We start from the raw sequence: 26,260 nt of genomic DNA, 5'->3' as shown, positions 1-26,260 counted from the left end.
CCGCCAAGAGTTTCGCGAACATGCAAATCAATTTTCCCTTGAATCTCAAACTGCGAACGAACTTCAAACCATTCTCTCGTCAAGCAACAGCCAACCGTCAAGATGGGTCGCGTTAGAACTAAGGTCAGTCAAGAATGAAGACCAAGCCTCGAGTTGAGGGCTATAGCTCTTTTTGCATCAAAGTCACTGACATGAAGCTGCGACTAGACCGTCAAGAAGTCCGCCAAAGTCATCATTGAGCGATACTATCCCAAACTCACTCTCGACTTCGAGACCAACAAGAGAATATGCGATGAAATCGCCATCATCGCCTCCAAGCGTCTTCGCAACAAGGTGCGTCTATTCTGACGAGGCGAAACAAAAAAATAACTAACATGCCCACCCTTTAGATCGCTGGCTACACCACCCACTTGATGAAGCGAATTCAACGAGGACCCGTCCGCGGTATCTCCTTCAAGTTGCAAGAAGAAGAACGTGAACGCAAGGATCAATACGTTCCCGAAATCTCCGCTTTGGACTTCACCCAGAACACCGAGAGCGGACAATTGGATGTTGATGCCGACACCAAGGACTTGCTCAAGAGCATGGGCTTCGACTCGATTGCCGTCAATGTTGTTCCTATTGCCCAGCAGGCTCCTCAAGAGAGAGGCGGTCGCAGAGTTTTCGGCACCGATAGACCCGGCCGTCGCGAGTAAATCTCTCTATCCACACCTCAAATCCACACAGAAATGAACTCACTCGCCTGTTCTTGTCGAGTTCACATCCAGCACGCCGATAGCCGATCGCAAAGGGACCGGCTTGGAGGCTACCATACATTTCTGCGATGGTGTCTCTCGATTCCTCCGCCATATGGTGCAATCAAAAAGTTGATGCAACCAACATGAATCAACAACTGCTCCTCCCTAGAGAATCAGAATATCGGCGTCTCAGAACAGCTGAATTCTGCTAAGATACCACCAAAAGAAGACAATTGATCAAAACCAAGGTGTCGCCTAGTCCTTTTGGACGAAGCTTGATTGCCATTTTTCCCTTTCCGTTGTAGAGTACCTGTGACTCCGCCGTCGAGATATCCCGCCATCGGCATTGAGACCCCGAGGATTACATGTCTCCCTACTGCCTTACCCTTCCAGGGACGCTGTGACACAACAACTATTTGACTGAACGTAGATGCAATATACTGGACAATTTACTATGACTGAAATTATTAAATCTTCCTGCCTGTTTCGTCCCTCAAGAGTGTAGGCAAGCAAGAACACAACGGCACATCGCACATCGCACATCGCCTTAGCTATTCAATACCATGTTGCAACTTCGCGCACTTGAAGGTCACTAAGGGCGAAAGGTCTAGGCAAGGAAGGAAATTGGCTGATGGAGAACGACACCGCATCACGTAACCGGGCTATTCTGCTCTGCGAGGGGTTTATACCTAGAATTAGGCTTCGCAATGGGTTGGGCTAGGTTCCTAGAGAAGAATAGTTAATCCGATTTCTTCCCCAATCGGGTATTACATGTTTTTAAACCCCCATTCAGAAAACCGTCATCGAGTCTTTCTACGAATTCTTCTTGTGATCCGATTCATACTAAAAGATAGATTTCTCATTAAGAAAAGGGATCCAAATATTGTTTGACATAATATTCAACTTCACCACAGTTAGTAGATGTTTAAATTGAGATGTCTGTCAAGGATGGTCAGGCTTTAAATGACCTATAAGTCTCTGGTGCATATACGTCCGACTATTCCGCGGCAGACTTCTCTCGAAATTCCTGCATGCCAGCCGCTTCGGTAATATCGAGAGGTGCGTCAATCTCTCGAGTGAACTCGTTGCTAGGGTCGCGTAAGAACATTGCAGCTTCCCTTTGTTAGCTTTTCGGACAAGGAGCATCGGCTGAGGGCTTTCAAACTTACCAATCAACGCAATTGTCGTGAACGCTGCCGCAGTGGCCCATACGTAACTGAAAGCAAGCCTGTATGTTTCATTGACAGCGAGAGTTGCAGCTTCTATAATTTCTTGGGTCGCTCCGGGCACATTCGATAACTCATCCATATCGCCGGAGGCGATAGCTCCCAGCAACGGTCCTAGTGATTCTTCGGATAGACCAAGGGGAATAGTCACACCAGCTACCTTGGGAAACAAATTTTTGGAGATCCCATGACTGAAGACTGCTTGGTATATGACTAGCCCTGTTGAAGCTCCCAAACTCCTGATAGAAAGCACTAACCCCGAAGCCATTGCGATAAGCTCTGGAGGTGTCGACAGTTGGGCCGCAACGACAAGAGTCGTTAACAACAGCCCAAGACCGGCACCCAGGAATATCATGTAGCCCCAGAAGTTGGCCTGTGGGGTGTTTTCCTTTGCTGTAGCGGCAAGGATAAAGAACAGGATAAATGCTACAAATCCAGCTATTGTCGGAACTCGTACTGTTTTTGACTTCCAAATGTAGAGGCCTGTTGCCAGTGCAAAGAAAGTGAAAGCGAAGTAGGAGATGCTATAGCAGACACCAACCCGAAAGAAGCCCATCGACGGGTATAATGTGGTGAGTTGGAACGGCACAAAGTAATTTGCAGCAAAAGCACAATGCCCTTCGACATAGATGCATCCAAGGGCGAGCGCGAAGTTCCGATGCTGAAATAAACTGTGGTGAAAGAGGCCGTCTTTTTTGACTTTCCACTCATATGCGACAAGTCCAAGGAGGACAATGATACCTGTAAGGAACGGAGCCAGCACATGTGCACTGGCCCAACCATACGGGTTCTGTGCGAAAGATAATCCTACGCAGAGCAAAGTGACGCCTGAGCCAACCATGGCAAAACCAACCCAGTCAAGGTGTTGAAGTTTTCTCCAGATGCTTCCCTTCTGTGTTTCTCGGATCGGTGGATTGTAAAGAAATGTACAAGCTGCGGCCGAGAGAGCGAACACCCCAGCGGATATGTAAAAGTAGATGCGGAACGCATTGTTATCGTTTTGAACTAAGGCCCCTCCGACGAGGAGGCCGAAGATGGCACCGAAGCACACCGACACGTTAACGCTTGCTTGGGCCCATGATCGATATTTTCTCGGGAGGACTTCTGACACTACCGCGTGAAGGAGTGGCTGCGAAACGCATGAGAGACCTGCGATGGTGAAACCAGCTATGGCCATTCCCATTGAGCTCGATCTGGAGACAATGATGGACCCAACACAACCTGAGGCTGTGAGGATGACAAGGAACCACTTTCTACCCCAGAAATCTGCGGCTTGGGATACCGGAGGGCCAAGTGCTGCGACCAAGATCCCGAGGACGGCGGTCGGCCATGCTGTGAGTGATGCTCCTCCGACGACAGCAGCAATGCTGTGGGACAGCAGACCTCCGCCGACAAGTAGAACAAGCTGCCCAAAGTATGTACCAGCAATGGCCTTGAGATCCGTCAGTACAACATACGAAGGACATGAGAAGTCTCCATCATACCAACACGAGAACGGACGTCTTCAAGTGGTTCCAATAGGTGTGTCCATGCTGGGGGTTGCTAGTAGCCTCGACGTGTGTAGCGATGACCTCTCCCATATTGATATATTAGTGGAGCAGGTTGATTTGGTATGCAGAGAGAAGAAAAAATTCTCAAGGATTCAAGTGCTTCAAATGTTCGAGGAGCTTTCATCAACGCTATGATATTTCCCCTGGACTGTGCTCTGTATGCGATGGCATGGTCGCTAGATAACCGAGGTAGCCATGCTCTCCAGCCCGGTCCCGGGACAAGCCCCAGATTCACCCCAGACTCCTGATCAACTCCAGTAACAAACGAGTTCTGTGGAGGCACCCAGAACCTTGGTCACCGTCAAAGTCTCATTTGTGTGTAGTTCCGAGCACTCGCTCTCCATGCTCAGAAGGTGTCGAGCCGAATTTTTCTCCGGACGGGGGTGATCATTTTCCATCTCGGGCCGAAGTTGATATTGGTGTGGTAGGCAGCAACGGCCGAAGTGAAGTTCATGCTATTGCTTCACTTGTTGACTGGCAGACAGAGCAGACAGCTGCTGGCACAGGAAGAATAGAAGGTATGACTGTCGTGTTATTGGTCAATATCTCTAGGATTTGTCGCCTTACGCTAGCTTAGGCTATGGAGAAACAAGGACTCTGCTGGATAAAGCCTCGCTATTTGAGTTCCTGAATAGAGCCTTTTCTTAATGTCACGAAAACGTCGCACCACTGTGGATTACTAAAGCTGTCCATTAAGTCTTGAAATAGCATCCCAAACAAAGGTGCCTGCCTATGAGACAACTTCAAATATCAGCTCGCATTTCCCGCCAACAGGTATCAGCAGAAAGTGGTCCATAGTTGCCATTGAGTGCTCAGTAGTGGCAGGTGCTACCGTGAACTTGAACTGCTTGATTAGCCGAGCAGTAATCAGCTTCAACTCCATCATCGCCAGATTCTTGCCTATACATGCTCTCGACCCTTTGGAGAATGGCATAAAAAGCTCTTTCATCTCGTTTGTAACGCCCTTCAATTCCATCCACCTGTCAGGTTGGAAAGCTTCAGGATTAGGAAAGGCATTAGGGTCTCTTTGTGTCGTGTAGCACTGCATAGACGCAATTGTCTGGGCATGTTAGGACAGTACATGCGAGAGGAATAAATCGCACCTTTTCAGGAATAAAGAACCCATTGAGTTCTCGACCACCAATGGGTGTTTCTCTGGGAAGACTTGCTGGAGCTGCCGGGTGTAACCTTAGAGCTTCATCAATAACTGCCTCTAGTATTGGCAGATCTTGAACTTCTTGGAAAGTTGGAGAGCTACTGCAATGAGCTTGAACTTCTTTCCGAAGCCTAGCTTGCCATGTCTGGTGTTTTGCTAGCTCCCAGAACAAGAAAGTCAGAGTAGTGCTGGTAGTGTCTGCTGCTGTTAGTTCCGTCAATCGAGTATGTGACGGCTGAGAGGTATACCTGTGCCCGCGAAGACAAGATTCCCGATTTCGATGGATGTTTCTCTGTCGCTGAGTTGGGTTTCCCCTGTCTCTGGTTTCACTGATAGGATTTTCGTCAAAAGGTCTTTGCGCCCAGACTCTCGACCATATTGTGCGACATAGCTGTGATATGATTTTGCACCGTACTAGTCTCAAAGTCAGACACCGGTAGAATCGGTATTTTCATGAAAGCCAATGTGATAACTTACATCTGCAAGTCTTTGCATCGCTCCCAGGAAATACTGGACTGAATCCAATGGTACCCATGAAAGAGCGGCTGCAAGCCAAGGATAGTTCCACTGTATGTCGCCAAGGATGAAAAACAACTCAATGTCGCTGAGAAACTGAGGTGTTTCCCCAGATTCAAGGCCACCAAATGGTTGACCAAGAAAGAGTTCTCCTACAGAGTCGTCAGTCTCAGACACTAAAGGGGCTCCAGCACCCATACCAACGACATCAAATGCGGTGAGTCTGAACCAGTTGAGCATATCCATCGGTTTTCCAATCTGGCCCTGGAGCACTGTCACAAGCTTCTCAATTTGCTTGTGAATAAGTGGCTCGCATTCGTATAAGTTGGACTGGGAAAATGCATGGCTCAGGAGTTTCCTTCTCCTACTGTGTTGCACTTTATCTCTCATGCTGAAGATTCCACTTGGCGGCAGGCTCATCGATTCATAAATCGGAGCCTTCAGGAAGCTCGTTTGCTGACCATAGAGATCTCGAACATTTGAGACATCCGAACAGGATATCTCGTTTGGCCCAACCAATACTGTGGAGCCGTATTCTTGATGCAGTCGGTGAATAGTCAACGTTCGCTTGCCTTTGAGGTCCATCCATCTTAACCACAACGGAGTCAATCTGGCAAGAAATGGGCCAGGAATTTTCCGCAATGGCGAAACGTATATTGCATAGGCTATCTAGTATAGATTGTTAATTGGTTTGCAGTAGCATAAATTCAGAGTCTCCGACCTTCTGCAAACCCAAGATCAGCATCAGAGTAAGCCCGGCGATTGCTAGGTTGAATAAGTGAAAGAGAGCCATTTGACAAATTGGATTGATCTTGACTAAGAGGTTTCCGATTTTTCCAAGCTTGATTATCAGATGCAGATCAAATGGTTCATAACAGCAGTTTCAAGCAGATATTCGACACGACCAACGAGAATGGGAGGTATTATTACGAGCGATGAGGAATGGATTAGACCTTAGGTTTAGATGAACCATCGGGACTCTAAACACACTGAGTAAAGTTACATTGAACCCGTACCGGACTCACCACGCCCCAGCGGCTCAACATCGTTGCTGTCACCTGGTATGTTGCGTTGATTCACGGTTTGCTGATCTCGGGCCGAGGAGTGAGTGTCCTCTGGACTGAATCCAAGGACGGTCCTCCCACTACCGAACGTCGATACAAAGCGAAGTCCCTTCTTCAATGTCAGCCATAGAATTCTCTGATAATAGCGAGTACTTGTTAGATTCGAGAGTAAAACCTGTGACCTGTTCCGTGTTGCACGCCTAAGTTGTTTTAACAATCGGTACATGGATCATTCGGCCAAGGGTTTAGACTGCTTTGTAAGAGACAAGGTACGAGTGAATGAAATCGTTCAGGGCTCTCTGTACCTTAGGTGGCGGGATGCTCTAACACTCCAACACTTTGCTGAATCGCCTGTCGACAGACTCATGCGCTTCTGCAGCTAATGAGTATCCCACTCCTTGGGCTTGGCATATCTTGAAATCTATTGATCCCCTAGTTGTCATAGATCAGCCGGGGTCAAAGAGGGATTACTAGCTATATTATCTTGCCACACTTCGTCGTGTTTAGTGACCAGTCTTTTCCAAGAGCTAGATGCTAGAGGTCATTTCAAGGTTGAATCAAAAACAACCTTTATACTCGTTCTGTAGCAGAACTTCCCCTGAGTAGACCCTCTAATCTGGATATCACAGCCTGTATTCAGCTAGACAAGAATCGTCGCACCGGAGAGAGCAGCCGAAACCAAAAGCTTTAAATAACGGAGGGAGAATCTCAAGTACTTTATGAATGTCATTTAGCGAGGCGAAAATAGATTGAGATATGTTAAGAAGGCTATGTATTCTCGAAAGACGTCCTTCGACTCGAGGTTTTTTTCGCCTACCCCTCCTCCGTCTCCAAATAATTACGCAGAAATCCTTTCATCGAATGGCCAAGCAGCTTCGAGGCATGCTCGTGTCCTCCTTATTATTTCACAGAACACGTGCGAAGCAACACCGCTAGTTAAGATCTGAACATGGATATTATGCCAATAAGGGAAGCGGTGTGTGAGCTCTTCTTTGAAGGATTGCTCAACTAGCGCTGTTTTTGACAGGAGTCAATGGCTTGGTCTATCAGCCCAATTATTTTGGAACATTCAGATTGGTTAACAATTTGGTGTAGCTCAAGGCACAGAGTCATACTTCGTCTAATCTCGATGATGTATCACACATCGCTCCTGACATGGTGCGCAGGATTACCTTGATTTCTCTCCCAAACGCTACAAGGAGATCGAAGCCTATTGATGTTGATGATGAAGTGCCAAATGTGCATGTGGACAAGAGCTACAATTTGTCGCAGCTATTGATCTATGGTCTAGCCTGAACACAGTTTTTCTGATTTTTGAGTCGAGAATTGTGGCAAACGAAAAGGATCTTCACAACTATATGTAGCCTACGCCTTGATATGCCGCGCATCATCACCACTATAAGCCGAGCCAGCTGTCAATATTTCGGTCCGAAGCAATCGAGGTTAGTATGCTGAAAAAGCTTTTCAACTTTCTGAACTGCTCTGTCTCCAAAGCATTTCAGTTTCGCGTACAGCGCTCGATACTATGGCTGTGACCTTTCCGATATCTATCCCTGAAGGTAGTCCCTTTGGACTCTACAATCTTCCATTTGGGATTTTCAGCACATCAGCTGAAATCGGGGAAGGGGTGGGCATTTGCTTCGTCTCATGAAAGCATTCAGCTAATTCTGCTCGACGTGCTTCAGAGAAAACCACGGGCCGGAGTTGCCATTGGCACATTCGTGCTCGACTTGTTCGAATTGGCTAAGCACGGAGTATTTGATGGCGAACCAACCCTCGCCGTGGTGCTAAAGCATATTTTCCTTGAGGTATTTTGCGATGATGTAGCACGAGTGGGCTTGCAATCACTAATGACGCACAGCCCGTCCTGAATAATTTTGCTGCTCTACGACCAGACCAGAGGAGATGGGTTAGAAATATCCTCATCGAAGCTCTATCGAGTGCCAAATCACCGCTTTTCCAGGACTTAGAGTTGAACAACAGAGCCTTTCTCTCAATTAACGACGTGCAAATGCGCATCCCAATGCAGATAACTGACTACACAGACTCTTTCTCGTCGTTGATTCATGCTCAGAATGTCCGTGGGAGATTGCATCCTTGTTCACGACAAGTTTGTACTGACACTATCAGTCGATGCATCCGCTTGGCCTTGAGCTTCCCCCAGCTTTCACCGAGTATCCGATGGGATACAATGGGCGTCTGTCTTCCATTCGCGTTTCGGGTATTGACGTTGTTCGACCAAATGGATTCTACGTCAACGCTGGCGATACCAGACCGACATTTCAACCCACCAAGCAGCTGGATTTCGAGATAGAGCTTGGAGCTTTCATTTCCAACCCTATAGAGTTCGGCAGGTCAAAGAATGCCAAAACGGCCGCGAAACATATCTTCGGATACGTGCTGCACAATGATTGGTCGGCCCGAGATATTCAGAAGTATGAGATGCCCCCTCTAGGGCCGATGCATTCAAAGGGCTTTATCACCACAATATCCCCGTGGATTGTGACAGTGGATGCATTGGAGGACAGTAAAACAAAGCCACCACTTTCGAACGAGACGCAAATCCATCCCTCACTTGTCGCCGATGAGAAGGATCACGGTGTGTACGACATAGAGCTCCATATATCGATTGCTCGTACGTGTAATCAGCGTTCCCTACGAATGTACTCTGACCCCGAAATAGGTAATGGCGACAAACCTGTGAAGATCGTCCGTGCTAATTTTGCGGACTCGTACTGGAGCGTCCCACAGATGATCGCATACCAGTCTTCGGCTGGACATGGTCTGAACACTGGCGATCTCGTTGCGAGTGGCACTATTGCTTCACCGGCGCCGGAAAATAAGACCGGTTTGGGCACATATGGCTGTCTGTTAGAGGCTTTCGCACAGAGGCATCGACTTCCTGAGGTAGGTGGCAAGCCAATGTCGTGGGTTGAGGATGGTGATACTGTCACCATGGACGGCTGGTTCATGAGCAAGGATGGAAGAATGTGCGGTTTCGGTGGATTGACCAGTATCATTCAGCCTGCCAGGTCATCTTGGGATTGATAAACTCAAATTCATCCTCAGATCTGGCCAGGCATATCCGCGGAAGCTAAGCACCCCCACTGTTTACAGCTGCAGCAAGACTTTGTTATTGTAAAGTCGATTGTGGATTAAGGAGTTCTGGGGTACGATTTGCGTGCTAGTAGTGCAGCTTAATTTTCACACAAGACAGTAACGGACAATTATGAATAGATCCATGAGCTTCCCTGGTGCACGTAATGTTTCCTTCAAATGAAGACACGTGAGTGTTCTACAAGTACTCTGTACCTACAAAAGTAGCACGGACAACAAGATAGGTTTTAGTCCATACTCGATCTCAAGAGCATTTTGCTGACCTGGGCGTCTGGTCGGTCTTCAATTATGCGTGCTAGGAGAGTCTTGTCTGATCGTGTCAGATCTATTCCTCCGTATCTTGCTACATGTGTCATTCCGAATGCGAGAGGATTTGAACAACTCAATGGTGACCTCTGCCTATTTCTTTCGTGTCTACTTCTGCTGCACACCAAGTTGTGAATGTGATCCGAATAGCTGGGAGAACGGGTGTATCGACCGCTGCTCGGCAGTTGTTGGAACAGCGCCCACGAGACAAGCCTGCCTCGCATGTAGGAGCTCGTCAAGTTTAGGACACCTTGCGCACTCAGGTGGAAGTGCGCTTAGCTTGGGTCATATCTTTTGAATCTCAGGTATCACTCTGCATATCCATCTTTGCCTTTCACACACCCGTACACGGGACCACCTCGTCCGAACATGGCAATGAGATCGCTTACTATTGCATCTGGCTGTTCCCAAGCAGCGAAATGTCCACCCTTCTCATGACTGCTTTCAAACACAACAGGTCCTAACGATTGATTCCATGCCTTTGGGAGCGTAATGTTATCGTGGCAAAATCGCGTGATGCCAAGAGGAACGTCAATATACGACTGAGCAGTTGCAAGTGCTCGTGGTTGTCCATGTTCCATGGCATAGTAAATATACCCCGCGGCATCTGGTCCGGCCTTAGAAAAGTAGTAAATGGTCACCCAAGTCAATATCTCGTCGTCAGTCCAGGGATAGTCGTCGCTCCAATCGTGCAACTTCTCATAAATCCAGGCGAGAAGACCGACTGGGCTATCGCACAGACTGAACCCTATAGTACGAGGCTTTGTAGATAGCTGCTTGTAGTAGCCCATGCCTTCAGTCATAAACTCGCCCGCTCGCTGCAGACCGGCAACGTCAGCCTCGGTTAAGGGAGCAGCTTCAATTTTGGCCAATATATCGGGGCGACTGTCTGCTGTAGGTTGCCCAGGCCATGCTGTGTTCGTGTGATATGCTTTGCACGAGGCCGGGCCATATTTCATCGCCATGAATCTTGTAATGAGATGTCCCACATCGCCACTTTGAACCACTTGCTATCTGTTAGCTACCATTCGTGGAAAGAGAGAAAACTGCACTACCGTATTCATCATAGCCTAGTATCAGCATGAGCTTGTGGTAAGCCTCGGCGTGCTGGCTGACACCGAACTCGGGCTGGAGATTAGATTAGCTTTTGTGCATTCCATTTCAGCTAGAATACAGACACTGTTGTTACCGGACGAGAAGCCGAAGTTAATCAAACTCGGAACAACCACATGAAAGGAGGGTGAATCATGGCCATCAACGCTTGAGAGGAGCGGAAGTATTCGGGTGCCTTCCAGGAAGCAGCCTGGCCAGCCGTGAAGAAAGAGCAACGGTATAGCGCGCGGATTTTGATGCTTCTGATGAATGAAATGGATGTTGTGCACTCCGAATCCGTCAATATCTACCGGTGCAAGATATTGAGGATACTGGTTCAGACGAGATATCGCTGCCTGTAGGTCAAAATTGTTGAGCCAATGTAATCCCAGGTTTTGGATATCAGATATTGGTGCACCAGAACGCCAGCAACTTCTACCATCCTGGATAGGATAGTTTGCGAGTGCAAGCTTCTCTTTCAAGCGTTTTATGTCCCCCTGAGAGATTTCAATGTGAAAGCGCTTGATCGACATTAGGAGGTGGTGAGCAGTGACCGGAACTTTGGCATCAACCGATTTTGACTCGTTCCTGGAGTACTTGGGAATCAGAATACCGTGTGCGGCTCCTTTTAAAATTTACCTGATGCAACAGGAAGCATATTTATTCAACTCTAGGATACAAAGGTGCGGGCATATTGGCGAATATTGCAAGGCGCTATGCAGGGTCCTCGTCCAATGCAGAGTATATTCATTTACAACAGTTTGCATGGCGGGTTTTGCTCTCGGGCCGAGATTGTCTCTTCGTTACAAAGCAGTACGCGTTGTCCAACAAATGCCTGCAGTTGCAATCGGTGCAACGGTCGAAGTGTATGTCTCGACTTCTGCCTTAATGCAGCAACCTGTACGCACCTACGCGAAGAAAGATGGTCAATAGGTGGACACAGCAGTACAACATTAATGAGTACCAATTGGATCACAACATAGGATACTTATTAGTCTATCAGCTTTCGTATGTTGGACTTAGTCATCGAACGACCATCTTATCCGCTATTTGATATAGGATCGGCGCCAGGAAACTTAACCTATTGCCTCGGAAGGTGTTTCAGATACTTCTCTAACAAAATTGTACTATGAAACTATAACATTATAGTTAACGGTCGTAGTGAGTCATAGTTGAGTCTTTGGAAGAAGGTCGTTAAGAACTGCTGAGGTTTCGATCGCTCCAGTACATATCTCTAAGTATTCCAAGTTGTGAGGCAATTCGGAAAGATCCAGCGCCCTTAGATGTATAACGACTATGATACCCAAGATGGCTTCTCCACAGCCGGTATGGAAGGTGGCATTTTGACGGTACAAAAGAAGCTCATCGTTCCCTATTCAAGCGGAAACCCCGGATGCCCTTCAAATTTCACACCATCTCTCCAAATTCCCCTAATATTCAGAAGGTCCTTTATGTCACTGAACGGATCCCCTTCAACCAGCAACAAGTCCGCCTTCAACCCTGGTGCTATTCTTCCCCTATCTGACCATCCAAAGAGATCAGCCGTCACACTTGTTGTAGCTTGCAGTACCTCTAGTGGTGATAATCCTGCCTTGGTCACTAGAAGGTACATCTCGATATGTAGGTTTGTCCCAAATGCGAGACCCGGGGCCCCTGCGGCAGCATCCGAGCCACTGTTCAACATTAGTTTGTCGTCATATTCTGTAGAGAAGGAATTCTTACCAGACGATGTTGATTCCAGCTCTTTTTAATTGGCGAACACTGTCAATGGCGTACTCCCACTTTGCATTCGGCGCTTTCATGTGTAAACACTGATGCATCAACGCTGCCTGCGCTTCGGATATTCTGCATCTGACTCTGGAGTCGCTGGCAAATGACTTGCTAATCTCCTCCGACTCACCCGTCAAGGATCCCGCAGCGACCAGAGTTGGGTTCACCCAGGCATTGTTTCGTTTGTAGAGTTCGATGACCTCGGGTGTAATGGGCTGGTCAAAGAATGTGTGTGCTAGCCCGTCTACTCCCGCACGCAAAACTTCGATTGTGTCTGCCAGGGACAGTGCGTGCGCAACTACTTTTAGTCCACGCTTATGTGCAGCATCGACTACAGCCTTCTGCACGGCTTCTCCTGGCTGGTTCAGTGTTGGCCCATCGAATCCCACGGCCCTCCCACTTTCATGCATGAGTTTGATATAGTCAGAACCATCTCGAATGGCCCTTTCAATGAACGGCTCGGCATCTTCCACGTTTGCCACATCTGGCCAATCGTCGTAGGTCGCATTCTGGAAGAGTCAGTACAACTACCAAGGGTCTACCCGGCACATTCTGTCGTGTTAACAAACCTTATTGTTACTCAGTTTTTTCTCAACCCACGCAGGCCAACCGTTATTTATCGTCGCTGCAAAATGACAACTCTTGATGTCCGGGAAATCTTTTCGTTCTTTCGCCCACTGTTTCTGCTGTACGGCATTTGCATGCAAGTTATGCATGTCCATCAAAGTGGTGATGCCAAATCGAAAGGACTGCTCTGATAGACTGGCTTCCCCGTAAGGATGACTGTGGGCATCGATGAGACCTGGGAGTAATGTATGGCCTGGCTTGGAGAATATTGGAAGATCGGTGTTCTCATGTTCTTCAGCAACGACCTTGATTATGCCGTCTTCCACGAGTACGCTCGCGTTGTCAATGACTTTTTCCCCATCAAAGAGACGAACATCCTTTATGATGAATGAAGTCATCGTGAGCTCGTACAATGTTCTAATTCAAATGTGAACCAGCTAGACCCCTTCCAAAATGCTGGTAGAAGTTGTTGATGGCGAATTGTGACCTACGTCGGCAATCGCTTCAAGCAAGGACCCTGTCTGTCACTAACTTCTCAGACCATGAAAAATACCAGGATTGAGTGTTGCTTGGAACTTGATTAATAGTTGCATTAAATGATCATGAGATCACGCTGAATACTCAATAATGGGCTAGCAAACCCGTGCAAGATGTTGGAGCCCCCGACTTCCCGCGCCGGGGCGAAGAAGGTGTTGAGCAACGTCACAGAGCTGTAGGTGCTTTCGGTCCGAGCGTGCAGTTTCTATTCCGAAGTAACAACCACCAACAATGGTCCGAAGAATGAAGCAAGTCAACGGAGTAGTGTACGATGTTTGATTACCATCATGGGCTTACCAGGGCCCTCGAGGACCTAAATACCACCCAATACCCTCTGCATAGTTCCATCAAAGGGCAAGTAAATCGACCTTGTGGGGGATAAAAAAGTCTTTTGGTACGTTTATGAGCATCATGGCATCGAATGGCGATACAGGTGGTGGGGCTGCCACGAAAGATGCGAAACTCACTCGACGGCCGAGTCCAATTGGCCTTGCACATGTCGTTCTTCGATCAACGCCAGAACAGTACCAGAAGATGGTCTGGTTTTACAAGGAGCTTCTAAATGGGGAAATCGTTCTCGAAGAAAAGACGTTCGCCTTTCTCCGTTACGACTATGAGCATCATCGAGTCGGAATTTTAATGACTCCCAACACACAACCCAGGAAGGGTGATGTTGCGGGACTTGAACATGTCTCATTCACATTTGCTACACTTACCGACATGGCACGCATTTATCAGCACCTCAAAGACAGGGGCGTGAAGCCATATTGGGCAGTCAACCATGGTATGACCAGTAGCATGTACTATCGAGATCCGGAACGCAATAAGGTGGAAATACAGATTGAGAACTTCGACACGCCGGAGGAGGCGGATGCTTTTGTGAGGGGCCCCTTGTTTACCGCGAATCCAGTAGGCACAGACATCGATCCTCCTTCATGGGCGGAGCGCATCTTGAGCAAGATGAAGCCCAATGGGGAGGAAGGATTGTCTGAAGAAGAAATGAGAGATATCAAGGCAAGAAAAGAGATCGGCCCCAGACATGAGATACCTGCGATAGCACTCGCGGCGTAACCTGAGGTTGGTCGCCGTCAAATACCGATCTAAACAAGAATTTCACTTGTCAAGTATTAAGTCTAAACAATCACAGCCAGTGGTTGACCGTACAAAAGAAATATTTTCATGTAAGCTACTGTTCAGAAGAAAATACATGCCATGCTTCCATCAGACAGATCGTAGTACAGGAAATATCACGAAGAACAGGCATATTGAAGTCTGATAGATTCAGCCAGCTCCATGGTTGACTTTAGAACGAGTAATGGTTTAACGACAGTAGCCTGCTTGGGTTTCATATATCGACAATAAGTAGGGGATTTTTTGCTGTTCTGCCGCATATGTAAAGTTTCCTCACTCAGATGCGACTACCATCTTATTCTCAATGATACCAATTCCTTCAATCTCAATTTTGACAACGTCATCATTCTTCAGCCAGTTTCGTGGCTGCAGGAAGGCGGCGACTCCGCTGTAAAAGGGTCAGTGATTAGTCCCACATTTATGAGGTCTGAATTCTTACTTTGGAGTGCCGGTCATGATGACTGTTCCCTTCCTCAGAGTCATTCCTTGACTCAAGTGTCGTATAATGCTGGCAATACCAAATATCAGGTCATCGGTCTTGCAGTCTTGCCGAAGATCGCCGTTCACCCACGTCCTCAAACTTAGGGCTTCTGGGTTGTGAATGGCAGCACGCGAGGCTATGACAGGGCCGATAGGGCCGAAATTGTCGAACGACTTGGCGTAGCCGTGCTGTGAGCCTGACATCTTGGGCCATTGCCAGTAGCGGGCAGAAACATCGTTGCCGACTGTGTAGCCGAGCACGTAGTCAAGAGGGTTTTCGTCCGGGCCTAAGTTCTTGACATCTTTCCCAATGATAACAGTCAACTCTCCTTCATAATCCAGCTCTTTGGCTATGGCATCGACATGGATGTCCTGATACGGTCCAGCCAGAGTGTCTAGTCTCGTGAGCTGATGACAGTGCTTGAATGACAAAATGTAAAGTACCAGCAAATTTTGTGAATACCACTGGATAGTCAGGTATCGGTAGCTGTAGTTATTTGTCAGACTGCGTTGTGCTAGACAATAACAGATATCGAACATTGGCTTCCTCAGCATGAACTTTGTAATTCAACCCTATGCCAATCATAATTGGGATTGAAACGAGAGGGCAAAGGACCTATTTGTTTTGTTAGCCTGATGCTATGATGGAGCAGTGGCTCGATTAGAAAACCGTGCCTTTGCAATCTCAACGGTGCTTCCAGTTAATGGGAACTCGTGCCCATACACGTCAGTGATGCTATATATGGGAACTTTCTGGCCAACAAGGCTCTTCTTCCAGTCTGAACCGGCCTCTCCATAATGGACAGTTCCACTGCTGTCTTCAAATCGAACGAGTCTTGTGAATTTGGCTGACATTTTGACATTCGTCGATGGTGTTGGACTCGAAAACGAGCGACGCCTAAGCCAATGTTCAAGAGCAATATAATCAAACCAGCCGCATCGCTCTGCCCTAGAGTTTCTGCATGCTCTATAAGTTCGGCGACTGGACTAGATTTTCTGGGAAACGAGTCCTCGGTAGTGTAAGCCACAAGACCCGAGCTCGAAAAGTCCGAGACGTACGGTCGTTCAGTGGTCTCGGCCCGGTCAAGGTGGGATCAAAAAGGGATCCAGAAGGTCCATTACGGCTCCCATAGTCGGGAAAAACAGAGATCGGAACAATAAGGCAAAGTTTGTATAAGTGTACGTCCTGAATACAGCATAGTATGCGTGGCTATCCACTGTGTTCACGTTGATCCAACAAGGAGAAGAGCAGGTCCGCCACGCTTGCATGCACTTCGTTCCAAAACCATCCTTTACCATGGAGTCCCAGAAAAAGTTCCATGTACTGATAGTCGGAGGTGGTACTTGCGGATTGGCCATCGCACATGGTTTGCAAAAGGTATGAGAGCCTTATAAGCGAGAGAGCTACATCCGGCTTCGTGCCTTTGCCGCGCAGCTGAGACCTATCAGGAAGGGATATCATACACGATTTTCGAGCGAGACTCTGAGGAAGATTATTGGAACAAGACTCGAGACTGGGGTTTGTCGTTTCTGTCATGTTGATAACATGAGACTAAAAATATCAGGCATGTTGTTGCACTGGGGAAAAGAATTCTTGATGAGAACTCTACCTGAGGACCTACAAATCAGATTCGAGGAAACTCTTGTCGATCCAAGATATAATGGGATGGAAGATGTCCCGATTCCTCATGTCAATGGGAAAACTGGAGAGGTAATGGCGCGAATAGCAATGCCAGCACTAGTACGAGTTTCAAGGAAGAAGCTCCGAAATTGGTTAACATCGAAGAGAGATCTCAATATGTCGGTCAGTCCTAGAATCGTTGACTTGTGTCACTACGAAGCTAATAAATACCAGTTCGGCAAGAAGTTGGTTTCAGTGGAGTCGAACGGGTCAGATATCACTGCAGGATTTGAAGATGGCTCAACCGAAAGGGGCCATCTCATCGTTGGCTGCGATGGCTCGCGATCGAAAGTCCGAGAATATTTGGTGGGATCAGAAGCGACCAAACCGTTCGATACTGGGATGACGATCATCAATCATGCTTTCACTGGCTACACAGCTGAGCAAGCTCTTCTAATGCGGAAATATCATCCTGTGGCAACTTGCTTCTATGATCCGAAGATTGATGGCATATTTCTGCTAACAGGTATGACTTAGCTGATGGCTTCGATGATACTGCTGGAATCGAAACACTGACCTTGATAGTTCTGGATGCTTCTAATGAGAACAAACCAGAGACCTGGAGCTTTCAGATCCATCATGCCTGGTGGGGAGAACCTGGTGTCAAGGATCTGAGCGACCCAGAAGCTCGCCTACAGTTCTTCAAGGACCGCAGCTCACAAATCTGTGAGCCATTTGCAACTGCGGCGGCCGCCCTTCCTGTGGACTCTATACTGCCAGCTGACGCTGGTCAACAATGGTCACCGGTTTCCTGGGATAACCATGAGGGAACTGTTACTATTGCAGGGGATGCTGCTCACTCTATGCTTCCTAGTAAGTGACATAAGACAAAAGATATGTATGGTGCTGACAATAAAAAGATCGTGGACAGGGCTTGAACAATGCAATGCAAGATGCTGCAGAGGTTGTGGATGCTGTTAAATCCGCAGTTTCCGGAGTATGCACTTTGAAGGATGCCATATCTACGTACGAAGATGGCATGCGTCCGCGCGGAGCCAGAGACGTTGCGCTTTCTCTGGAGACGGCGCAGCGGCTACTTGTTTCAGACTTAAAGGAGAGTCCTATGTTCAAAGTTGGCCTTCAAAAGATGGATGGCCAGACAGTTGTTGAGGTGCCAAACGCAGTGCAGGTGGTGGAGTGAGTCGACCGCTGGAGGCACAGGATAGCAAGAAACCTCCTCAGAACTACATGATATCTCGACATTCACATTTGCCGAAGGTGGTGTTATTTGCCAGGATGGGCATCACGTTCATACCTGAGCGGTTTAGAATCAAGACTTGAAAACTGCGGTTGAAGATTGCTTCTGAACTTCGCATATCATACATTGTCAAGCTGTTGAGCGTACGTGCCTCCTAATATCCTCCACATGACCCGTCGAATGGTTTGCCACTTCATTGTTTGCCACTTCCTCTGATTCCCGTACTCTGGGATGGATGACCTGGATAGTTGTCGACAGTTCGCCGGGCAAATACCGCGATGTCTCGCGCAAATGGGAATTCTAGTTTTGATCCAGTGAGGAAATCCAGCTGTCCGAAGTAGCCGACAGCAACATCCAATAGTGCCATGTCCGATCGAACGGAAGCAGATGCTGGACTTTTCAGGACATGAATGAATAAATTTATGAAAGCGTGCATTGGGTAATGCAACATGAAACTGTTCGATTAATTAGCACTAGCAGAGCCATAATTGGGTCAAATTTCGTACGAATGCGTATTTGCTCCGTTTAGATCAAAGTGTCTGGTCATAACTATGATCTTTCTCGCAGACTCAACTATCGTCGCCGAGCTTTCACTGATTTGTGCAGCAATCTTCGTCTCACCATTTGAGTCTTTGCGGAAACCACTGTTTATCCATGGGTAGGCAAAGGGGGCGTTTAGTATCATCAAGAGATCGCAAAAGGAGCAATGTAGCAAGATGATTGCCAGGGTCCTTGAGAGTTGAACGTCGTCGTTGTACTTGTAGCAAGTCCTCGGTCGCATTTCTGCGGCTAGAGAAGTTTCCCAGGACAACAGCTCCTGATTGTACTTCCTTACGATTTCTAGCAATCTGGCAGGTTGGTCGTGCAGGCCTCTGGCTGAGAGTGCCTTGCAAATTCCACTCGAGATTTGACAATTCTGGATTATGCTTGTCAAGAAAATAGGGTCGAGCGCGCTATTTGGATGAGCCATTATGGGGATCTCACAGGTCACATCGTCGTCGACGATTACCTGCGAATACTTGAGCCAAGCGAGCAACAGATTTGATTGCCCATAGCCAGAGCAGAGAAACTTACCGACGAGCGACCAATCCTTCGTGAGATATTCTTTTCACAACAGTATACAGCCCAAAAAAGCCATGTGTTTTTCAAGCCGTCACCTTTTGAGGTCGCTTCGACGCAGGTAACCCTTTTATGAAGTCCCAGAGCCTGTGCCACAAGTGCAGCATTTGCAATAAGCCCAGATCCAAGGGCTGGACTGCCGAGCCCTTCCGCAAAGAGTGCCTATGAGAGCCAAATTTAGGTCTTGGGAGTAACAATAAGGATAGTGAAACCAACCATTGCCAATAACGCTCGGACAGCTCCAATGGAAGGGCTCCTCAGTAGTAGTTCGCTGTGAACCGACAAGGCGTTTGAAAAATAGCCCCATGCCTCCTTTTGAATAGCGTCAAAACTTGCGGCGTAATTGGCAGAACTATGCAGACGACAGCCAGAAGCGTAGACTGTGTTCCGGATAGCATAAGACACCGGATCCTCGTTTGGATTTGGGTTTTCAAAATGACTTCGCAGTTGTTGCTGGAAATCTAATTGATGAATGGCTTCAAATAAGGAATCCACAGAACGCTTGAAGTAAGCTGCATACATGGATATTAGCGGAGTTATTTCATTGCCAATTCGAACAACTCACCGTCAACATATTCCAGGGCAAGTCTTTGTTCTGGTTCTGCACTTCGTATGGTTGGTTCGTTCCTCTCAAGTCTTAGCTGCTTTGCCCAAGCTGCAGTTAGATCTCCGGCGATAGTTGCGAAATCACCTGTGCCATGCGCCTGCTGCACCCAGGCAAGACCAGAAGAGGAGCATAACGACAGCCAGCAACCAGGTCCTAATACTGTTTAGTTGTTGAACTCGAACCCTCAATGGCTGACCAACCAAAGTGTTCCGGAATTATCTGTAGGAATTCAATCACGCATTCCAGAGAACCTAAAGGGTTTGAGCTCTTACACTCTGTGATTCACTTGGGCTGCCATACTCGACACACTCCGGGGAAGGTGAAGTTAAGTAGTTCGTCAGATCAAGTGATGCTGGATCGAAGCCCCAGATACTTGCACTTTCATCGAGCGGAAAAGACTCCGGATCGTCCAAAAAATCATACAGTTTGCCAACAGGAGACTGAATGGCAAATGGGCTATCGAGGGGATTAAAAGACAACAGCTCTTCCATGGTAGTCTGGGCTAAACGCAAAGCAGGAAGCCTCAAAGCAGCGCTCGATGCGCAACTGGGAAGAATCGGGTGTGCCTTGAAATGGGGCGACTGCTTGCTAGTAGTGCACTGCGCGTGTCTCGTGTACGATCTGAAAGGATGGTTGAGCAATCTCTGCACAGTGGTACGTCAAATGCTCTTTCGTGGGTAGTTTCTGAGAAATCTAAGACGGTTTCGAAGAAGATCAAAGTGCAGGCAGACAGTCTTCAACCTCACGAACTCGGCCTGCAGTAGGTGACAGTGATAGCAAAAAAAGGCGGGGTTTCAGGGCGGGTCAGTGGAGTGGGCATCCTGGGGATGCTCAAGCGTGGTAGCTAATTAACTAATGTCAGAGCGCCTAAGTCAAGAGTTTTATTTAGTGGGCTCGATTGCAGCCCTTTCGGGGGAGGAGAGGCCCGAAGCACCTTGAGGTTGATGACATTGGCTGCCTCGAGACCCAGACCAAGGACTGAGCTTTGCGCCATTTACTTGGCCACCGAGGCTGCTATGGTGTGCGCTTTTTCAATTCTCGAGACTGCAAGCACCCATCGAGATTGCCCAATATTTCTCTAATGGGCGTTTCTATGTGGTCTCTGTTCTCGATCCGTGACAAGGAGACAAAGCTCGTGTCCAGCACCCATTATCCTTAAAATGTCTTCCCAGTCTCTAAATCTCAAGGGTGAGAGACGCGCAATAGCCTGTCAAAATTGTCGAGGGAGGAAAGTTAGATGTACAAGTTCCACTGCGACCTTTGACAGTGGCTGGGCTAACAGATAATCTGCTACAGGCAGTGGAGGTGATCCGTGCAAAGACTGTCTCAGGCTGAGTAAGGAATGTGTTTACCCTCCCATTCAGAAGAGGAAGAGGAAAGCTCGAGACAGAGAGGGTAGACAGCAGGCCAGAGGCGCCCAGCCAACTTGGAGCGTTCCTGCTTCCATCGAGGAGAGCGCCCACGACAGAAACTTAGGAGGTTTGGATAAAGAGAACGAGATTCTAGAGGTTCAAAATCCCTGGCATGTCTTGTCTGGCAGCCATCTTCTAGACGCCGCTCAGAAATTTAGATCCTCAACAAACGAAGGCGACCCTCAAAGGAATCAGGACATCCGGGTAATTCGATCCCCTCTCCAATCGACACGTCCAACAAGAGCTCCAACTCCAGACTCTCGCGCCGATTATCTGGGTGCAGCCCTCGCTGAGGAAGCAGATGCCCCTTGCATAGAAGAATCTAGTTGGGAGTATTACGAGCCCTGGTCATGGCGGGCTATTTGTTCAGACACTGGGTTGCAATGGATGCAAAGATTAACAGGGAGTCATGACTTTGTCCGCAGCGTCAGATTATTCAAGGAACAATTAAATCCAATGAGCTCGGAGGACAGATACCTGACATTAATCCCCGATTACACCGAGCCTGAAGAGACGGTTGCTTGGGAATATGTGAATGGTGAGTACACTTCAGTCAAATGAACAGTATCCATGCTAACAAAGACGGTGGCAGCGTTCTATGAGAACTGTTGGGAGGCTGATCTTGGTATTCTGGACCGAACTGATCTTCAAGCTCACCTTCAAGCACACTTCGACAATCGAGGCTCCCCGAAGGATCCTGCCTGGTTTGCTCTGCGAAATATTGTCTTTGCGGCTGGATACCGAAGCCTCCTAGCTACTACGCCTGCCGTTTCCTTCGCTGATGCGCAGGCAAAGGCCGGATTCTACTTCAATAACGCGTTATCCATGTTTACTAGGCTTATATTGCCGCCCTCGACTTTGATAGCGGTCAGAGCATTAACCTTGATGGTACGCACCCCATTAAAGCGACATAGTACAGCGTTCACACTGACTGTTGTTCTGTCATAGGCTTGCTACGTCGAAGGAATTGGCAGCCCTGCTCTCAAACATAGTTTGTGTGCCAATGCTGTTCACATCGCGCAGTGTAAAGGGTTATACCGACAGCCAGATAAGTCTTGGGGTAATTCTGAAAATGAGACCTTGAAGAGAAACTGGCTCTGGTGGACAATCTATTGCCTTGAAAAGCACCTTTCCCTATGCAGTGGTCGACCATCTGTTATTGATGATGACAACGTCAGTGCTCAAATTCCCTGGGCGATGCCCCGAGGGAGCAATGCCGATCTGCAAAGCCTCAGTATTGCAGCAAAGCATGCAAAGCTGCACTCTCGGATATCTCGTCACCTTCTTTCATTCAAGGCTCTATCGATGTCCACTAAGGATCTGATAACTGCTGTCAATCAATATCATGATCAGCTCACCCAGCTTCTGGACGAGATGCCCACGGCTTTCCGGATTGGAACCTTGGCTAGGCCCCCATATTCTAATCGCATATTGATCCAGCTTTTGTATCTACATTTCTCCATCTATGGGAGCTTAATGGCGCTTCATGCCCACTTCTTCTACCCCTGGATGGTCTCTAGACATAGTACGGATATTCAGGATGATGCTCTAGAGGTGCAATTAGCCTCCTCGGCTTCAACAGTGGCCGATGCAGCGCGCAAGATTATTCTTGCTCTTCGACTGGCCGACTCAAACATTACCACGCCTTCTTGGTTGACATTCTACTATCCCACCTATGCAGCCATCAACTTATTCATCTTCCTTGTGAAGAATCCCTCCTCGCCGTCCGCCAAGTCAGACCTTGGGTTGCTCGATGTGTGCGCTGGACATTTCGGGTTTATCGAATTTCTAACCTCATCCCGGGTTTCTATGTCTTTACCACGGGACGCTGCGAGCGTCGCGTCAAGAGTCGTTCGGGTGGCGAAAACTGTTGGATCAGAGCGCACGCCCGCAGCAGGCGCGACAGTGCAGATTCATTCTGGGCACCCCTATCAACTTGAGCCTGCAGACATGGGCGGCGCTGGGTTTGGCAGTCTTGAGCAGGACGCTATGGACTTAAATGAGGTATGTTCCGTTCTGAAGAGCTTGAACCATGATTCCCCGCTTATGGATTTGCTGACGAGCCCCGCTAATAGTTGAACAATTTGGGGGACTTGGATTCAAGCGCCTGGAATCTACTCTCCTCGTTTGACATGCTTGGCTCACAAAGTCAGCATGCTAATGCATCTACCTAGTCTGCTCTTACGAAACTTACGACTGTGGTGAACTGCTCGGCACTGTCCGTTGGCATAGGTCCGTGGACAACGTTCGAGCGATGGGAATCGATGGCACAATATGTCACTGTGGCCCCAGTCTACACTGCGAGTACACCAATCAGCGTGCTTCGGTCCGAGGCCAATGTTATCTCGGACCGAGATGGCCTGACAACCATTATTGGGCGGCCAAACCATGAGCAGGCTCTCCCCACTTAACGGTGTCTCACGTAGATAGCCACCAGGTTTCTTGTGCCAACATGATCTGGTCGGTTTTTGCTGGAACAGAACCCACTTAACCACTCACATACTACTACTCTCCCTCTGAGGTGGCATGGCGGCTTTGTCATGGATGCACAACATGCGAGTGTTATCTGGAAAAAATCGTAATTAGCGTAAGTGAGAGATACCTTCATTTCCTTCTCTCCCAGATCCTGGTGGCCGTTAATTTCGATTGGAAACAAAGTCGGATCCTCTTCAACCTCATTCTCGAGCTGGGTTCAATAAATATTCTTTAGCTTACTCTGAATATTTTAATCAAAAATGTTACGACTCAGATTGAAAAGGAAAGGATTACTACTCTCTCCGAATATAATAATGACCTCCCTGGCTATCGTTAAATTCTTCTTCTTCTCGCTATTGCAGCTATATGTAATGTTTCATGGTGCCCTTAGAATGGCGTTCTTAAAAATAAAGGCAGAAAATCGTCCATTATCTACGTACTCTGTCCGCCTTCACCTTCTCTCGCTCCACCCCTTCTCAATATACCAGCACGTAAGCCCTGACGTGGCCCGTCTCACATCAAACCTCCAGTACCAGCCCCAGCCCGGGCAGCGTTAAAACTATAAGTAACCACCCTCTCAGGATGACGATGCGGAGCGTTCGCCATTGGGAACATGCCGGGCACGACGAGCATCCCAACATGTCGACAACGCAGCACAAACTGCAGTTCTAGCGCGTACTTACCCCTTTTCGTTACTGGACGGCTCGTATGCATCGTCTGTCCACTCGCAGGACTAGTACGACTCGCATAGCTCGCATGCGCCATGATCGCCTCCATCTGTGCTTCTTCATCGATGGAGCACAGGAGGGTTTGGAGCACGAGAATGCCCGGTGATTGCGATTGCGATTGCGGCTGGGGCTGGGGCTGGGGCTGCGATTCCGAGACCGAAATGGGACCATTGTCCTCCTCGGAGAGCGAACTCGAGTGATGCAGTGTGTACAGGTGTGGCGTTAGTGCGGAAAGCGTTTGGTGTGCGAGCGGGATAGTGATGTTCTGAATCGTCAAGCTCGTGAGACTGGGGAATAGGTTGTGCAGTTTCTCTGGGGGCAGGGTCGGGAGGAGCGAGTGTGTGATGGTTAAGATTTGGATATGTGCTGTGGGGTGGTATGTGAGGTGATATGGTATCGGCTCTGGTACTGGTGTGGTTGATGGGTGAGTAGTGATTGGTGCCAGCGATGGTACGGGTGACAATGAAGGAGATGGTGGCGGCGAATGTGTCTCTGTTTCTGGTGATGGATCCATTGTCGTTGCTGACAATACCGCCGTGGGAAGCGCACCCAAGTGTCGAACAAATCTTTCCTGCTCCACGGACAAGCTCTGCAGTTGGAATGTCACGGTCTGGAAAAACACACTCACAGCCTCGTCGTACAGCTGGCGACACACCAGAAGGATGGACACATGCTGGTTCGATTGGAACCCTGGTGCTGTCACGGACCCTATACCAACACCTCGGTTCAGATGCCGGGAATAATATGCATCACCCCTGGCGACTTCAGATTCGGGCTCAAGAGCGCCGTTTTCATCTTTATTTTCATCTTCGTTATCCCCTTCGACCGCTTGAGCGAAAGTGGGATCGTAGAGGATCGACACCTTTACGTCCTGGAAGATGTATCTGTGGATGGCAAGGCGCACTTCGACCGGTATCGTGAGAAGCCCAATAGTTGCCATGATTGCGTCTATCAAAGCGCTGTATGTGCCTTTCTTGGTACCCGGTCAAAATACTGCTCTCTTGAAACCAGGTTTGCAACATCTAGAAGTCCCGGCTGTTTTCCCGAAAAGCGACTTTTCAGACAGCCGGGAGACCAGCTTGAATTAATCCACTAGACATGAAATACCGTCCAGCTCCAATCGAGAAGGCAATGAAAGACCCAACGGACCTTGGTACCTACCCAGTGCTTCTCGCCGGGTGAGGGACCGGATATCTGCGACTCGGCTTCTGTGACGCGATTGTCGCACGGAAATTGCGTAGTTCTGGTTGATAACAACGAAAGTCTCAGTGCCCTAGATGCTTCAGTTCCTCCAGTGCCAGAGAGAGTCCTTAATATATATCTGTATCGATGATGTGCAGAATTCGCCAGACAGTGATGTTGTTCAAGGCCTTCCGATAGGGTGGCAGGGCGGATACGCGGATGCCGATAGCCAGAGGACCACCGCAATATGTAGAATAAACCCCGCTTTATCGACTGTATGTCCGTCCGGCCTTTGATGATCAGCCTCGAAGTCGAGTGCCAGGAATAAACATCGAGACCGATCCTATGGCTGGCTGGCTGGTTGGTTGCTCCAAAGAGTTGCTTCGGACTGCTGGATGATCACAATATCTTTGGAGCACATCTGCCGAGGTTTCGCCGCCTGATTGTTCGTCCCCATACATACCTACCTAGTAAGCATAAATACATAAAATAGATATTGCTGAATGAGCTTGATCACGAACTCACTGGAGCCCATCGGTATGTTCGAGAGAGGAATCATTGAGATAATTATGCTGCGGTGTCACCTCAGAAAGCGAAGCTACCAGAACT

At 48.2% G+C, this 26,260-nt stretch overlaps 11 protein-coding genes across 11 annotated transcripts; 5 read left to right on the top strand and 6 right to left on the bottom strand.

The window, feature by feature from the left end:
* Positions 1 to 102: 102 nt before the first annotated feature.
* On the top strand, positions 103 to 695 carry RPS17 (40S ribosomal protein S17; the record flags this gene model as incomplete). The annotated part of the gene is made up of 3 exons (XM_064850299.1): positions 103 to 123; positions 208 to 333; positions 390 to 695. The coding sequence occupies 3 exons, from the start codon at positions 103 to 105 to the stop codon at positions 693 to 695; spliced, it is 453 nt and encodes a 150-aa protein (XP_064702781.1).
* Positions 696 to 1,734: 1,039 nt separating this feature from the next.
* On the bottom strand, positions 1,735 to 5,575 carry LTR84_006740 (uncharacterized protein; the record flags this gene model as incomplete). Its single annotated transcript, XM_064850298.1, has 5 exons — positions 1,735 to 1,850; positions 1,907 to 3,395; positions 4,617 to 4,867; positions 4,918 to 5,083; positions 5,147 to 5,575. The coding sequence occupies 5 exons, from the start codon at positions 5,573 to 5,575 to the stop codon at positions 1,735 to 1,737; spliced, it is 2,451 nt and encodes an 816-aa protein (XP_064702780.1).
* Positions 5,576 to 8,260: 2,685 nt separating this feature from the next.
* On the top strand, positions 8,261 to 9,297 carry LTR84_006739 (uncharacterized protein; the record flags this gene model as incomplete). Its single annotated transcript, XM_064850297.1, has 3 exons — positions 8,261 to 8,326; positions 8,380 to 8,884; positions 8,933 to 9,297. 3 exons carry the CDS (start codon positions 8,261 to 8,263, stop codon positions 9,295 to 9,297), a joined length of 936 nt encoding a protein of 311 aa, XP_064702779.1.
* Positions 9,298 to 9,980: 683 nt separating this feature from the next.
* LTR84_006738 (uncharacterized protein) lies at positions 9,981 to 11,297 on the bottom strand (the record flags this gene model as incomplete). The annotated part of the gene is made up of 3 exons (XM_064850296.1): positions 9,981 to 10,678; positions 10,728 to 10,800; positions 10,851 to 11,297. 3 exons carry the CDS (start codon positions 11,295 to 11,297, stop codon positions 9,981 to 9,983), a joined length of 1,218 nt encoding a protein of 405 aa, XP_064702778.1.
* An 839-nt stretch (positions 11,298 to 12,136) lies between these two features.
* On the bottom strand, positions 12,137 to 13,499 carry LTR84_006737 (uncharacterized protein; the record flags this gene model as incomplete). Its single annotated transcript, XM_064850295.1, has 3 exons — positions 12,137 to 12,437; positions 12,487 to 13,043; positions 13,104 to 13,499. The coding sequence occupies 3 exons, from the start codon at positions 13,497 to 13,499 to the stop codon at positions 12,137 to 12,139; spliced, it is 1,254 nt and encodes a 417-aa protein (XP_064702777.1).
* Positions 13,500 to 14,049: 550 nt separating this feature from the next.
* On the top strand, positions 14,050 to 14,709 carry LTR84_006736 (uncharacterized protein; the record flags this gene model as incomplete). Its single annotated transcript, XM_064850294.1, has 1 exon — positions 14,050 to 14,709. One exon carries the CDS (start codon positions 14,050 to 14,052, stop codon positions 14,707 to 14,709), a length of 660 nt encoding a protein of 219 aa, XP_064702776.1.
* Positions 14,710 to 15,042: 333 nt separating this feature from the next.
* Positions 15,043 to 16,104, bottom strand: LTR84_006735 (uncharacterized protein; the record flags this gene model as incomplete). The annotated part of the gene is made up of 5 exons (XM_064850293.1): positions 15,043 to 15,157; positions 15,209 to 15,644; positions 15,694 to 15,736; positions 15,788 to 15,865; positions 15,925 to 16,104. 5 exons carry the CDS (start codon positions 16,102 to 16,104, stop codon positions 15,043 to 15,045), a joined length of 852 nt encoding a protein of 283 aa, XP_064702775.1.
* Positions 16,105 to 16,546: 442 nt separating this feature from the next.
* On the top strand, positions 16,547 to 18,071 carry LTR84_006734 (uncharacterized protein; the record flags this gene model as incomplete). Its single annotated transcript, XM_064850292.1, has 6 exons — positions 16,547 to 16,627; positions 16,699 to 16,768; positions 16,815 to 17,053; positions 17,105 to 17,396; positions 17,456 to 17,743; positions 17,791 to 18,071. 6 exons carry the CDS (start codon positions 16,547 to 16,549, stop codon positions 18,069 to 18,071), a joined length of 1,251 nt encoding a protein of 416 aa, XP_064702774.1.
* Positions 18,072 to 18,321: 250 nt separating this feature from the next.
* LTR84_006733 (uncharacterized protein) lies at positions 18,322 to 20,345 on the bottom strand (the record flags this gene model as incomplete). The annotated part of the gene is made up of 7 exons (XM_064850291.1): positions 18,322 to 18,583; positions 18,635 to 19,137; positions 19,203 to 19,409; positions 19,464 to 19,759; positions 19,813 to 20,007; positions 20,055 to 20,073; positions 20,127 to 20,345. 7 exons carry the CDS (start codon positions 20,343 to 20,345, stop codon positions 18,322 to 18,324), a joined length of 1,701 nt encoding a protein of 566 aa, XP_064702773.1.
* A 669-nt stretch (positions 20,346 to 21,014) lies between these two features.
* LTR84_006732 (uncharacterized protein) lies at positions 21,015 to 23,677 on the top strand (the record flags this gene model as incomplete). Its single annotated transcript, XM_064850290.1, has 5 exons — positions 21,015 to 21,042; positions 21,151 to 21,804; positions 21,859 to 22,154; positions 22,215 to 23,270; positions 23,441 to 23,677. The coding sequence occupies 5 exons, from the start codon at positions 21,015 to 21,017 to the stop codon at positions 23,675 to 23,677; spliced, it is 2,271 nt and encodes a 756-aa protein (XP_064702772.1).
* Positions 23,678 to 24,254: 577 nt separating this feature from the next.
* On the bottom strand, positions 24,255 to 25,409 carry LTR84_006731 (uncharacterized protein; the record flags this gene model as incomplete). The annotated part of the gene is made up of 1 exon (XM_064850289.1): positions 24,255 to 25,409. The coding sequence occupies one exon, from the start codon at positions 25,407 to 25,409 to the stop codon at positions 24,255 to 24,257; it is 1,155 nt and encodes a 384-aa protein (XP_064702771.1).
* Between the last annotated feature and the right edge of the window lie 851 nt (positions 25,410 to 26,260).

This window comes from Exophiala bonariae, assembly GCF_035927105.1.
Source record: "Exophiala bonariae strain CCFEE 5792 chromosome Unknown scaffold_26, whole genome shotgun sequence".
In the NCBI taxonomy this organism is placed as follows: Eukaryota; Fungi; Ascomycota; class Eurotiomycetes; order Chaetothyriales; family Herpotrichiellaceae; genus Exophiala; species Exophiala bonariae.
The sequence above is the reverse complement of the archived record's forward strand: the minus strand, read 5'-3'. Positions and strand labels throughout refer to the sequence as shown.